General features: G+C 45.3%; 1 protein-coding gene across 8 annotated transcripts in view; it reads right to left on the reverse strand.

Annotated features, from left to right (window-relative positions):
• The window catches only part of LOC108931513 (CUGBP Elav-like family member 2), a 76,683-nt gene that overhangs the window by 49,997 nt on the left and 13,553 nt on the right, over window positions 1–13,133 (reverse strand). For 7 of the 8 annotated variants that reach the window (XM_029248563.1, XM_029248574.1, XM_029248564.1 and 4 more), the window contains exon 2: window positions 6,944–6,979. The exons of the other annotated variant lie outside the window; for it this stretch is intronic. In XM_029248563.1, the coding sequence (XP_029104396.1) occupies window positions 6,944–6,979 (36 nt within the window). The remainder of the gene's footprint in view (window positions 1–6,943; window positions 6,980–13,133) is intronic. 8 annotated transcript variants of the gene reach the window in all.

The raw sequence follows: 13,133 nt of genomic DNA on the forward strand, positions 1-13,133 counted from the left end.
ATAACATGAGAAAAAAAAAAAAAAACGGCGAGTTAATTACGACTGCAGGAAAGAAGCAGATAAATCCCTCAACGAGCCGCCTTTCTCATTCATTTTCAACTGAAACGTGATAAAAAGGAGAAAAGTTTAACAGATTTTTGTTTGAGCACAAATCTACAACCCCCGAGATTGGACTTCTTCCATAAGCAGCCTCTGCTCTCCATCTGCTCTCCTTTTGTTGTCTGAAAAAGAAACCGTCTGTGCTTCTGTACACAGCGCTTCTCGGAGCGCTTCTCAAACTCCTTCCAGTGTCTCAGAGACCTGCTTCATCAGACCGCCTCTGTTTATTATGGGCGCAGAAGCTGGAAACAGCTGGAAATTTTTGTGTGTGTGTGTGTGTGTGTGTGTGTGTGTGCGTGCACGCGCACACATATAGCACATAACCATTTACCAACACATGACCATCTGGACTGAAGCACAACCTCACAGCAACACCAGTCCAGTGAACACTTACACACAGGCTCCTTCGACTTGGTCTTTGCAGTTAAACAAAATGACCTAGATAGGTGCCCGGCTCTGCCTGCCTGAGTCGCTAACAAGGTCTGACAGTGAAAGGTCAGTGCCCATTGGCTAAGCCGGAACCAGCACCATCTGATGGGCTGCTGTTGTCATGGTAACCCCTCAAGCTTGCTGCTTTTGGCCACACTGGGGTGTGAGCTGAATGGGGTCCAGGCTGTTGCATACGGGGGCTGAACTCCCGTGGAGAATTGGTGCGGTGTACGGACACCCGGTTCCTCGTGCTGCAGTCGACAGGAGAGCGCGTAATGGAGGGAAACTGACTTTCGACTTCCTCAATGGCGGTGATGCACACAAAGTGTGTTCTCACACTCTAGCTCTGAAAGCCCTCTTGCTCTCCCTCAGCTGGAAATGTTTCAGTTCGCCAGCCTCACCCTGCAGCCCTGCTGGAGAGTAAAAGCAGGGGTAAGTGGTGGGTGTACAGACACACCGACAAATGGCCTGCCACCCCCCCCCCCCCGGACCACTGGTGCTGTTGTTTTGTCTGAGTTAGGGGGTCCTGCTGGGCCTGGGGGAGGAGGGAGGGCTTTCAGGCACTGATGTTCTCTGGTGGAAGGGAGACCATGCACCTGCTCTCTTCTTCTCCCTTTCTCCCCATCGCAGATCATTTTTCTACTTTCGTCAACAGCTCCTCCAGTGCAGGGCTGGGGAGGATCAGAGGCTATCCAGGAAACACTGACCATGAAGCATGGTACACCCTGGCCAGGCATCGCAGGAAAATCACACATGCTAATTCACTCATACAGACACACACTACAGGCAGTTAGAGTCACCATATCACCCAAAACATGCCTTTGTACTTGAAGGGAACACACACGAACCAGGGGAGAACATTCTAACTCCACACAGACCATTTTGCGATTCAAAGCCAGGTTTTAACCCATAGCTCAGGACTGTATGGCACCAGCACTACCTGTTGCTCCACTCTACTACAGCAACACGCTCTGATCATTTCGGTTCCAAACACATCCCATCCAGAATGCATTGCTCACAGGACCTGCTGTATATACGGACGGAGCTTAAAGGGTCTGTAATAAAACTCGAAAAATATTTCCTATTTTTCTCCTTCCATGTGCCCTTTTTTCTGGAACAATGCAACACCTCTCTGACATTAAACATCTATTAGCCACACCGTAAGCCACCTGCCCAAGGGATGAAGCGTCCCTCAGAAATGGTTGTGGCTGGTGACACACCCCTTGCCAAATTACCAACTTCATTGTAGGATATCGAATGGATTCCATATTCTTCAGCCTGCAGTGCACATCATCTATTTCAATATCTGTGCAGAATCTCTAAATGAGGCTCTGACACATGCCCGTGGCAAGGGTATTACACAGCAATGTGTGGAAGTGGAACAACTGCTTCAGGGTAACAGAATAACCATGTTTGTAGGGCTGCTTTCACAAGTCTTTGTTACTACTCACTGCTGCTGGGACTCACTGAAAAGAAAACACTTACTACTCTGGAGAGAACAGGAGTGTAAACAGAAGCAATTCAAGGGTATAAGCGTTCTGCAGAGACCAGGGTATCCACATGCACAGACACACTCGCTCACTAGAAAGTGTTTTCTCACACACAGACATACACAAAAACATACAGTTGTGAGACGAAATTTGCGAAGCCTTTGGAATTTTCTGGATTTCTTTATGAATGGCTTCTAAAATGTGATTTGATCTTCTTTTAAGCCTTACTAATAAATAAAGACAGTTTTAGTTAAGCAACACACACACACACACACACACACACACACACACACACACACACACACACACACACACACAAATACACTTCAATATCTTTACTGAAAAAATGGCTTAAACAATCAAGGTTGATGATGGAAAAAGTATGCAAACCTCTACAATAATGCCATCTTGAAAACAGGGTAATCGGAGTCAGGTATGCTAATTAGTTGAAATTTGGGATTGACCTGCCCTGCTGTATGGTTACATATTCTTCGCAACAGAATTCTATTGATGTGCAAGATGGCCCAATCAAAAGAGGTTTCAGAGGACCTCAGAAGCACCGTTGAAGCTCATGAGACCGGAAAGAGTTACAGAAGGATTTCTAGGAGTATTAAAAGGTTCAAAGGCTTTCCAGCACCATTGCTACCCTCACTAGGAGTGGATGTCCTACAAAGATAAGTGCAAGAGCATACTGTACTATTCTCCGCCAGTCAGAAAGAACCCAAGTGTTACAGCTAAGCAGGCTGAAGGCATCTCTTGCACTTGCTAATGTCCATGTTCATGAGTCTGCCTTAACAAAAACACTGAACAAGAGTAGTGTTCATAGGGGTTGCTACACCAGATGAAACCACTGCTCTCCAAAAAATATTGCTGTACATCACAAGTTTGCTAAAGAGAACCTCGATGTTTCACAGTACTACTGGAATAATGTTTTGTGGACAGATGAGATAAATATTGGTATATTTTTGGTACATGTAGTCTGCATTATGCTTGGGAAAAACGAAACACTGCACACCAACACAGAAACCTCATCGCAGATGTGAAACCTGGTGGAAGGAGTATAATGATGTGGGGCTGCTTTGCAGTCACTGGGCCTGGACAGATTGCAATCATTGAGGGAACAATGAATTTCACGTTGTATCAGAAAATTCTTCAGCAGCGACAGAGTGTTTAAGGTCACTGCCAGTACAGGGGGTTCCACCAGATACTAAATATAAAAGCTCACATAATCTTGGTCAATGGTGGAAAAACAGCTTCAGTCATTTGTTCAATAAAGATATGTAAAATGTTGTGTGTGTTAAGACTACATAAGACAGTAAGACTGTATTATTTTGACTTGCATGAAGATCAGATCATGTTATAGGATGTATTCATGCAGAAATCCAGATAATTTAATGGGTTCCTGTTTCCTTCACAACGGTAAATATTCTCACACCCGCAGCCAGAATTCCGCAGCTTGCATTTTAGGTATCCGTCATAGACTCGAACACCAACTGAGTACATCCCTATTTATGAAGGACTGTCAAGCATTATTACAGTAACTTTGCCCACTGTCAGTGCTGAGTTACACTGCCCAGTGCCAGTGCACATTAGTGGTGCTTATGGCTGGTCTACAGTAACAGTCCAGCGATGCTGTAGCACTCTGACTTCGTACTGAAGCTTAGACAGACTGAATGCACTTAAAAAAAAAAATCCAAAAATCAGTCACTGAAAACCAAACATCTGTGAGAAGGAAATACTCATGGGGTGAATGGTTAATAAATGCTCATATTTAGTTTGGTTGGATTCATGGGATTTGTCCTTGACTGGCTCTTTGCAGCTAGGCTGAGACATAGTCAAGCTCGCTGCATTCAAGCTCTGTTTTCTCTCCATGTCTTCAAAGTATAATTTGCTGTGAAAAAATTTCCCTTCATTACAATGCTAATTAGCAAAAGTGTCTTGTGAAAGTATTTTTGCACTTCTTAAACAAAAAAAAAACCAACAAAAACTTTGAACTTCAATTTCCATCATCTTCACCCATGTGAATGTAAAGTCGATCATCATCATCAGTACAGCCAAGGAAATTTCTAAATCATGAACAATTTCACACCACCTTTACATCTTTATCAAGAGGCGAGTGTGGCCTACTTCTAATCTAGTGTTTGGTTGACAAGCAAGACAGCCTACCCTGTCTCTGGGGGTTCTGTGTATCTGCTGTGCTCTCTGAACTTTCGCCCTGACTCCTTCATTCCTGCTAAGCACTCTGAGTTCTGCCAGCCTGCAATGGACCAGACAGCACAGGTTGACGAGTGAGGGAGATAACTAATGGCGTAGGTCAGTCTTCCATGAAGCAGAGTCCTGCATTCCTCCGTATGCAGATGGCCTGAAAACATAGGAGCGCACGCTAAGGTCTGGGGGAAAAGAAAGGGGTGCACGCTTCTCCTACAGGAAGCTCTCTGAATTCACTGTTCCGGTGCTGCACCAAGGAGTCCTACGTTTACAGATACATGATGTCAGTCACGTCAGAGACCATTGTCCAGGACACTGATCAGACACACTCCGCAGACACCATACAGGGGATAGTCCGGTCCTGTGATGCAAACATTCCCAGGCTCTTCATTGCAAAAATTCGCAGCTGCAGCCAGCTTAAAGAGCCCCTGAACTGCCATCATGTGGATCCTATCTGCGTATTACAATGGAGCGTCCAAAGATTAAAAATAGATGGATGAGCTCGGAGAGCAAGCCACGCTGGTCAGGCTGTAATCAGCACTGTAGATCTGGATGCTAAAGGGTCGGGCCAGGATAACGTCGACTGGAGGGATAATGAACACCATTCTCCGACTCTGATGCCGGGCCCATAATTATAAGTGGTTTGCTCTGTGAGAACATAATCACCACCCAGAGATGTAATTAGCAGCCCAGACCCCAGACCCTCACTAGTCCAGCTCCAGTGCCTCTATGGTATCGCTCCCTATACAAAAAACAGGGGGGGGAGGCATCAGTTACAGGAAAGGAGCTTGCGGGGAGAAGACGATATATGAAATCACGATCTTCATACCTGCAAACAAAGACACAAACACTCCCAGATACAGATCCACAAACACACACAGCCTTTGCGCCACTATCTTTATGTCAGCGGGTGAGAAACACGCGCGCACACACACTTGCTATGGCCTGGATGCTGCCGTTGTCATCTCTGGTCCACAGGGAGATGGGTGGTGAAACAAAGACAGGTTCTGACAAGACTGCGTCCGCCCCCCTGCGGCAAACACACAAAGGGCGACCAGAAAACAGTCAGAATGCCTGCGCTCATGCCTGTGCTGCATCTGGCAGGAATATCAGGCTGCACAAGTATCCAAAACAAAAAGGTGCAAACGGAACAAAATTTGCACCAATCGTTGCTTTCAACTGACAACCTGTGGGTGATTTTCCAAGGTCATCGTGTTTATACCGACCCATGACATCTGGGTCTGTGACGTCTGGGACAGCTTGTGCCCATTGCGAAAGAGGCGATAAGTGTGCCGTGAGCTGAGCCCAAGGCCCCCCTAGCGTGACCCTCAGACAAATTTGGACAGACTGTCTTTCACTGGGTCTGTAAGCTTCATCACGGCCCCTTGCACGTATGTGCAACCTTAAAACTGCCACACGGTACAACAGGACAGCTTCCCGTTAACAGAATTCTAAATGAGGAAGCAGCATGGCTATTTTAAGATATTGTTTTAAGCATCTCTAGCTTTCCCCGCTCTGCTGCTTCAGTGCGTGTCTGTTGTTTTAACTGATCATGGTAGCGAAAAAGTCCAGCGTAACGTAACCTAAAAATGTCTCTTTCTCTCAGTCAGCCTATTAGCTTCATTTAACAAGCCATTGTAAAAGCCTGTCTTGCAGCTTATAGAGGGTTAGCGGTGGGGGTGGGTCTTGTACAGCCAGCACTGTCACGGAATTCACAGAGACAGCGGGGCGTATGCTTTAGCTGAGGTTTTATTCGAGCAATTGCCCGGGTGAGAGTCTGAACAATTCCAGTGATGCATTCGTACTGGAGACATGCTCAAGCCCTCTTTTAAAGAGATTAGACAACACAGCATAAGTCACATACCACAGATCTCTGGAGTACATTTACATTTGTTTATTTATCAGATGCTTTTCTCCAAAGCAACTTCCAATGAATTCTATGTAGTGTTATCAGCCCACACACCTTATTCACCGTGGTGACTTACACTGCTAGATACACTACTTGCAATGGGTCACTCATCCATACATCAGTGGAACACACTCTCTGTGTCACTCGCACACATACACTACAGGTGAACCTGAACAGCATGTCTTTGGACTGTGTGAGGAAACCAGAGCACCCAGAAAAACCCCACAGACACAGGAGAACATGCAAACCCACACAGATTGAGTGGGGATCAAACCCATATCCTCTCGCACCACCCAGGCGCTGTGAGACAGCAGCGCTACTCACTGTAGCGTTGTTCCACCCGTATTTACATAGCTATAAACATAGCATGGCCTTTCAGATGAGTAATTTTCTTTTCTTTATGTCTCACTGACCATTACAGACATCTTTGGTGTAGAGTTTAGACATACTGATATTAAACGTAGCACTTCCCCAAATGGCCCTGTAAAACTAGCCCGAAACTAGAAGGGCAGGCCAGATCGTCTGCGGAATTTCACTTCCTTAGCACCCACATGACAAGGTTACTGCCCCGCCAAAAATGTGGGATGTTGAACACTACCTGGAATATAATGTTTGTTGCCCATAGAGACTCTCCGTTCTGCAGCATCACAGGACAGGTGTTTAGGTTCAGACTAATTCATTCTGGTCCCTTTTCATTACACTGGGCATCTGTGTGACAATAATATAGTATGTACAGCAGCCCAGCCGCAAACTTACATTCAGCACAGGACTCATGTGAGGTTTGGGGGTGGGTGAGGTGGGTGCTTACCTCTGTATGGGTCCTGGGAGCTCACTGGCGTCCTGCCTGGAGGAGGGGAGACAACGCAGAACTGTGTGAGTTGGAGAAAAGCAACCTGCACACACACACGCACACATACATTTGGCTGCCTTCGTACCACGCTAAGTGGAGGACGAGCCAAAAGTGAAATACTGGGACCAAAGACGGTCATTCTGTTATTGATATCAAGTCACCCCCCTCACCAAACGTGCAGGAAATGAAAGCTGGAATGTGCTCATTGACACAGAATCCAATTGCAGAGTTTCTCTTTAGCATTTCAAAGGCCTCGCTGCTCTTTCATGTGTGGCTGTGGTCACCAGTGTCATTACTGCTAGGTTTGTCTCTCTCTGAATAATGAATGAGCAGGACAGCATCCGCTTATGAAGAGCTGGCTGCCACATGCCCCCTTATAAGCCCCACACTGGCACTGCAACCAGCCGCATTCACAGCCCCTCCTGGAAGAGCCTGGAAGCCCCGCGGCCCGGCAATCACATGCTTTAAGTCCTCTGGTCCATCGTTGAATCCTCCACGGTAGCGGGAGAGCAGAAAGAACCGCGATGAAAGAAGGACGATCCAACGGTTTAACCAGCCTGAAACCACACTCGCAAGCCTCACCCCAACTTCTGTAGTGTCCTCGATCAAGGTGTTTACCTTCAATTCCTCCAGTAAAATACTCAGCTCTCAAATTAATAAACCATAATACTGTAATAATTTATGCAATTACTGTATTTATTTGGATAACATCTTTTTCCAAGATGACTTGCTGGAATAATAATAATACTATGAAGAAGTAGTAACCAGGAGAAGAATCAACTGTTTTTACCTCTTTTTAATGCTTCTTATAGCTGCCTGAATCAAATTTAAGACCCTGGTTTTGGCCTACAAAAGCATCAAAAGAACTGCATCCAGATATCTACATCAACCGCTACACCTCAACCAGACTGCCACGCTCCTCCACATCTGCCCACGTAATGGTCCCGTGCACGAAGGGTAAAGCACGGAGGTTCTCGGTTCTGGCTCCGATGTGGTGGAACGACCTCCCCTTCCCACTCAGACCTGCTGAATCGCTGTCCACATTTAAAAAGGGTCTTAAAACTCACCTCTCCCATACTCACTTTGACCATGATCTCTTAAATTCATGTAAGGTATAAATGTTCATACACGTACAGCTAAACCTTCATGCAACTACTCCTGTCATGTAACATATATGTTTATATAAAAATATATACTATATGGGGGGGGCGCGGTGGCACAGTGGGTTTGACTCAGTCTTGCTCTCTGGTGGGTCTGGGGTTTGAGTCCTGCTTGGGGTGCCTTGCGATGGACTGGCGTCCCATCCTGGGTGTGTCCCCTTCCCCTCCAGCCTTACGCCCTGTGTTGTTGGGTTTGGCTCCGGCTCCCTGCGACCCCGCATGGGACAAGCGGTTTCAGACACTGTGTCTGTACATACTGTATATATTATTAGGAAGGTGATTAGAAATTGTCAATATTCGGATAAACCTTTATGCAGCTACCTTGTACATTGGTTCTCATGGTGGAGAGAAACAAACTAACTGTACTTTAGAATCACGTGTCTGCATCTAAGTGTCTTTCTCCTACTGTGATGCACACACTGTATTTTCTATGAGCTGTACGTTGCTTTGGAGAAAAGCATCTGCTAAATGAACAAATGTAACCAAAGTAAAACACATTCTATGAATTCTTTGTACTCAATACTTGCTTCATAGGGAAAGACGAGTGTCAGCACAAGGTCTCTGAAGGGGTAGCCGAAGTCTGGCTCTCTCTCTCTGTCTGTCAAGCTCAGAGGCAGCAACTCGCAGACACACACCCACACAGCTCTGCCCGTCTTTAACAGAGCACATGGACCAGGCTGACAGCAGCTCCCTCCTGGAGACACTGCCGCGGTGTGAACCAGGAGGACCACAACCACCATGCCACAGAATCAGAGCTGGAGGCCACGCACAGAGCACTAACTATTCCCAGCAGCCCCACCAGCTGAAGGTTGTGGATCCACAGTCCTGCTCAGGTGGTGATGGAGCATCTCAGCAGCTCCAGGATGAGCAGCTGAACACACCATCAAAACATTGAGATGCAACGCCAGTATTATGGGGGTCTTCGCCTGCTCTGCAGTGAAGAAAGAGGAAATACGGCCTAGAACGGAGCTGTGGGTAGTGACAGGAAGATGAGGTACTGTAGGTCAGTTTGACAGGACATACAGCCAGGTTATACCCCTTGTCTGCAGCCAACAGTGCGGCGGACCAGACTGGAGCAGAGCGCAGCACGGGTCCGAGAGCCGCTGTCGGGGGGTGGTCATGTTTTCACATAGGCACAATTTGAATTTTTGTGCGAGACGAACAAACAGGCCTGTTTGTCCTAGTCCGGCACTCGGCAGCATCACCAAAAAGAACAGCGCGGGTTTTTCCAGGAAAGTCCCCCCCCAGCTGCTGCATGATGTGAAAGCAACCTCCTCCAAACAACAGTTAGGATTATGACATTTCTGACAGAACCATTATATGTTACCAAAGGGTTAGTCATTTCTCCAGTTGCAGGCTGTTCTGGCAGCCTTGTTACCGCCTTGCAACTCATAGGTCCATTTTACATCTTCCCAAAAAGGCCTATAGGGTAAAAAGAGATGGAGAAGCCCACGTTGGCCCCACACAGCACCCACAGGGGGGTCTGCTTCCCACATACTGCGCCATAGGGATGTAACAGCTTATCAGGTATGGGGGAACAAAAATATTTACAGTGGTACTCAGAAGAGTTACGTTCAGAAACGAGGGTGTGAAAACTGAGAGTTGCTTGAACGTTCGATACTGCAGAAAAGGCAGAACTGCGACACGTCCCATGTGCTGTCCTCTAGCGGAGGCCCAGAACACAAAGTACATCGCAGAGGTCTGTGTCCACCAGTGCTGCTCAGATCCAGATGCCCATTAAATATGAGAGAAAAAGAAATCGCGTTAGTTGTGACTGATGTGCGGTATTACAGAGCATAACTGAACTGAATACAATTACTGATTCTTAATAATTATCACAGCTTTTATTTTAATTTAGAGCTCATTCTGCCATTTAATTACATTTATAATCAGGCTTGTTTTCTTTTTTCTTTTTTTAATACCAACAATGGAATTTTCAAATCACTAGGTCTTCAGATTTTATATTCTGTTTATTTGAAAATAAACACTAGAAGTTAGGGCTGAAGGAACAGATGTTTCAGGAAAAAAATGTTACCCAATAGAAAAACTAACACGTTTGTCTTTCTTTCAAGCAGAAGGATGGAAATGACTGTTTCATAAATATTCAGCATCAGCTGTGCTGATTGACATGCTCGCATGCTAAATTGTAAAGCAATGACTTGCTTATAATAAAGTCTAATGTCATAATAAAGTCTAATGTCTATGAATTTTTGTTCTTCGTGACACCTTGAGATGAAGCATGGCAATGTTGACCCCCGTGTTCAAGCAAGCCTAATGTGTCCCTCCAGTATTGTGGAAAACGCCACTGAGTACTATTGAAATATTTCTTCAGTCTCCCAGTATCTGAAAAGCTGTTCAACCAGGGGAATGAAGTGTGTTTGTTTGACCCGAACCCAGAGTAACGGTGTAGTTTTTCTTCGTAAATTATGTCAAAGCTTTTCATATTTTAAGATTATACACACACACACACACACACACACACACACACACACACACACACACACACACACACACACGGTGTCATGGCGAGTTTGGCCTATGCCCATCCTGGGTGTGTCCCCTCCCCCTCCAGCCTTGCGCCCTGTGTTGCCAGTTTAGGCTCCGGTTCGCCGCAACGCCACTCAGGACCAGCAGTTGCAGAAATGTGTGTGTGGGTTAAGGTTTTATATGATGGAAAGAAACTAACTACACTTTAGAATCATGCATATGTCTCTCTAAGTCTCTCTTTCTGATAATGTAAAGCACACATGAGATGTACATCACTTTGGAGAAAAGCATCTGCTAAATGAATAAATATAAATCTGGTATTTTGGACCACACCTGGCTGCTGCAGCACTGGATATTATGAAATATAAAATATGTAGTGCAGGAAAGATGTGAGGCTAAATACCTGGGTTAAAAGCTAACCAATCCCCCCTACAGCTGATTTCTTAAGTGGGATTTCTATGTAAAAGATGTGAGGTTAAAACAGTACTGCCATAAGTCAGATAAATGTTAAGCGAAGTTACAGATCTTTGATTAAATTGTGCTTAATGCAGCTGTCAGGCTGTTCCTCTTTAATGGCGAGAAGACAAATCAAATTGCACGACAGACAAACAGACAAACAGACAAACAGACAAACAGACAAACAGACAAACAGACAAACAGACAATGGACCAAGCAACTGCTCCAAAAGAAAGACCACCATAGAACAACAGCGCACTGGTTTGCTCAAGATGTCAGTTTAGCGAAAGGAAAAAAAAAAAACTGTAACAAGTCAGTTAGTTATTACAGAATATGACCTTTTACTTATTTTTTTTTCCAACATCTCCCTCCCATATGACCATCCTCTTACTGCTGAAGGCAGTGGATTTGTGGATTGACCGTTGACTACAGAAAACACTGAGGAGGACAATTTCACTTTTGGATGTGGGCTATTTTACCATAATGAGGAACAAATCTAGAGAACAAAAACAACAACTAATATTTCAGAATTTCTGATTTGCAATAATCTCCTGGTTTGTGGCAATAGTTTATTTTATGAGATAAACAAGGGAGGTTATTTTATGAGATAAAAAAAGCCAGACAAATAATGTCAGCATAAATTAAACCGTCCTTAATCGTATAATCAATATTATTCAAGGTAAACAAACTACTGAAAAGCACTAACATGCTTCTTTAGAGCAAACTACTTACATCCAGGTAACAGGAGTGCAATCAAGCCACACCCTACCTGGTTTAACATAAGAAAAATTCAAATACACACACACACACACACACACACACACACACACACACACACACACACACACACACACACACACACACACACACACACACACAGTCTGAAACTGCTTGTCCCGAGAGGGGCTGTAGCAAGTCGGAGCCTAACCTGGTAACACAGGGTGCAAGGCTGGAGGGGGAGGGGGACACACCTAGGACGGGACGCCAGTCTGTCGCAAGGCACCCCAAAGCAGGACTTGAACCCCAGACCCACCAGAGAGCAGCCCCCCCAAAATTCAAATATCACAGGCTAAACTATTTGTTTTTTCATGTTAAAGCACATTAACCTTTCCCTTAAAACAAAAAAAAATCCAATTCTACATAAACACAAAACCCAAAATACTCATACATGAAATCCTTGAGCCAGCAGAGTGAAAACCTGCAAAGGAGTGGAACTTGTCATTTATGAAAAATGCAAAACACAAAGAACTTGTCTTGTGTAACTGCAGCTTGCCCGCGGTGTCGTACTTTTAAACATCCATCACAGACGCAGATATGTTATTAGTTATTCCTCATCTGCATAAGTGCCTGCAGGATGACAAATGAGACAGATTGCAGTAATCCGCCACCATCTCTTCCCCCCATTGTAGCACTAATCTGTAATCTGTGAAAGCTCCATTCTTCACCTGCAGAACGAGAACTTCACCGTGGGAAGCTGAGGACATTAATGACCGTTTCAAAAACATCTGTGCAACACCAAGTTGAGAGCGACAGACCCGAACCCATTCAAGGCACTTCCTCTCCGCTTACAGCATCACTGCACGAGATGTAACGATTGAAATGGAAAAAGGTCACGATGACATTTGCCTTCAGAGCACAGCCACCTGTTGCACAGGCCAGCGGTCACAGCCTGCTCCTACTTCGAGTGCTGGTTCAACTCGGGCCGTGTGTTTGTGTGTGTGTTGGGGGGGGGTGTAGTACCGCCAGTGACTTCCTCCGCAGTTTCAGTAAGTTACACTCAGGGGAATGCTGCTGTTACGGCCCAGTGCATTTTAAACCTACAGAGGTACGGAACTTTCTCCTTCCTCTTTCATTTCAATCTTTATGGTTTTCTTGGGCAAAATTAATACGTGAATTTTTCAGCAAGGGCTCGGCATTCCAATTTCCACTTAAATCCTGCAATTCTTCTAAACGGCCTTTCCCAAAGAAGGCATGTCATCACTTTAAAACACGCAGGAATAAAAATGTTAAGGTAGTACCATGTGTGACTATTTTGTGAAAAGGAC

The sequence above is a fragment of the Scleropages formosus genome, chromosome 2, assembly GCF_900964775.1.
Source record: "Scleropages formosus chromosome 2, fSclFor1.1, whole genome shotgun sequence".
NCBI classification, from domain to species: Eukaryota; Metazoa; Chordata; class Actinopteri; order Osteoglossiformes; family Osteoglossidae; genus Scleropages; species Scleropages formosus.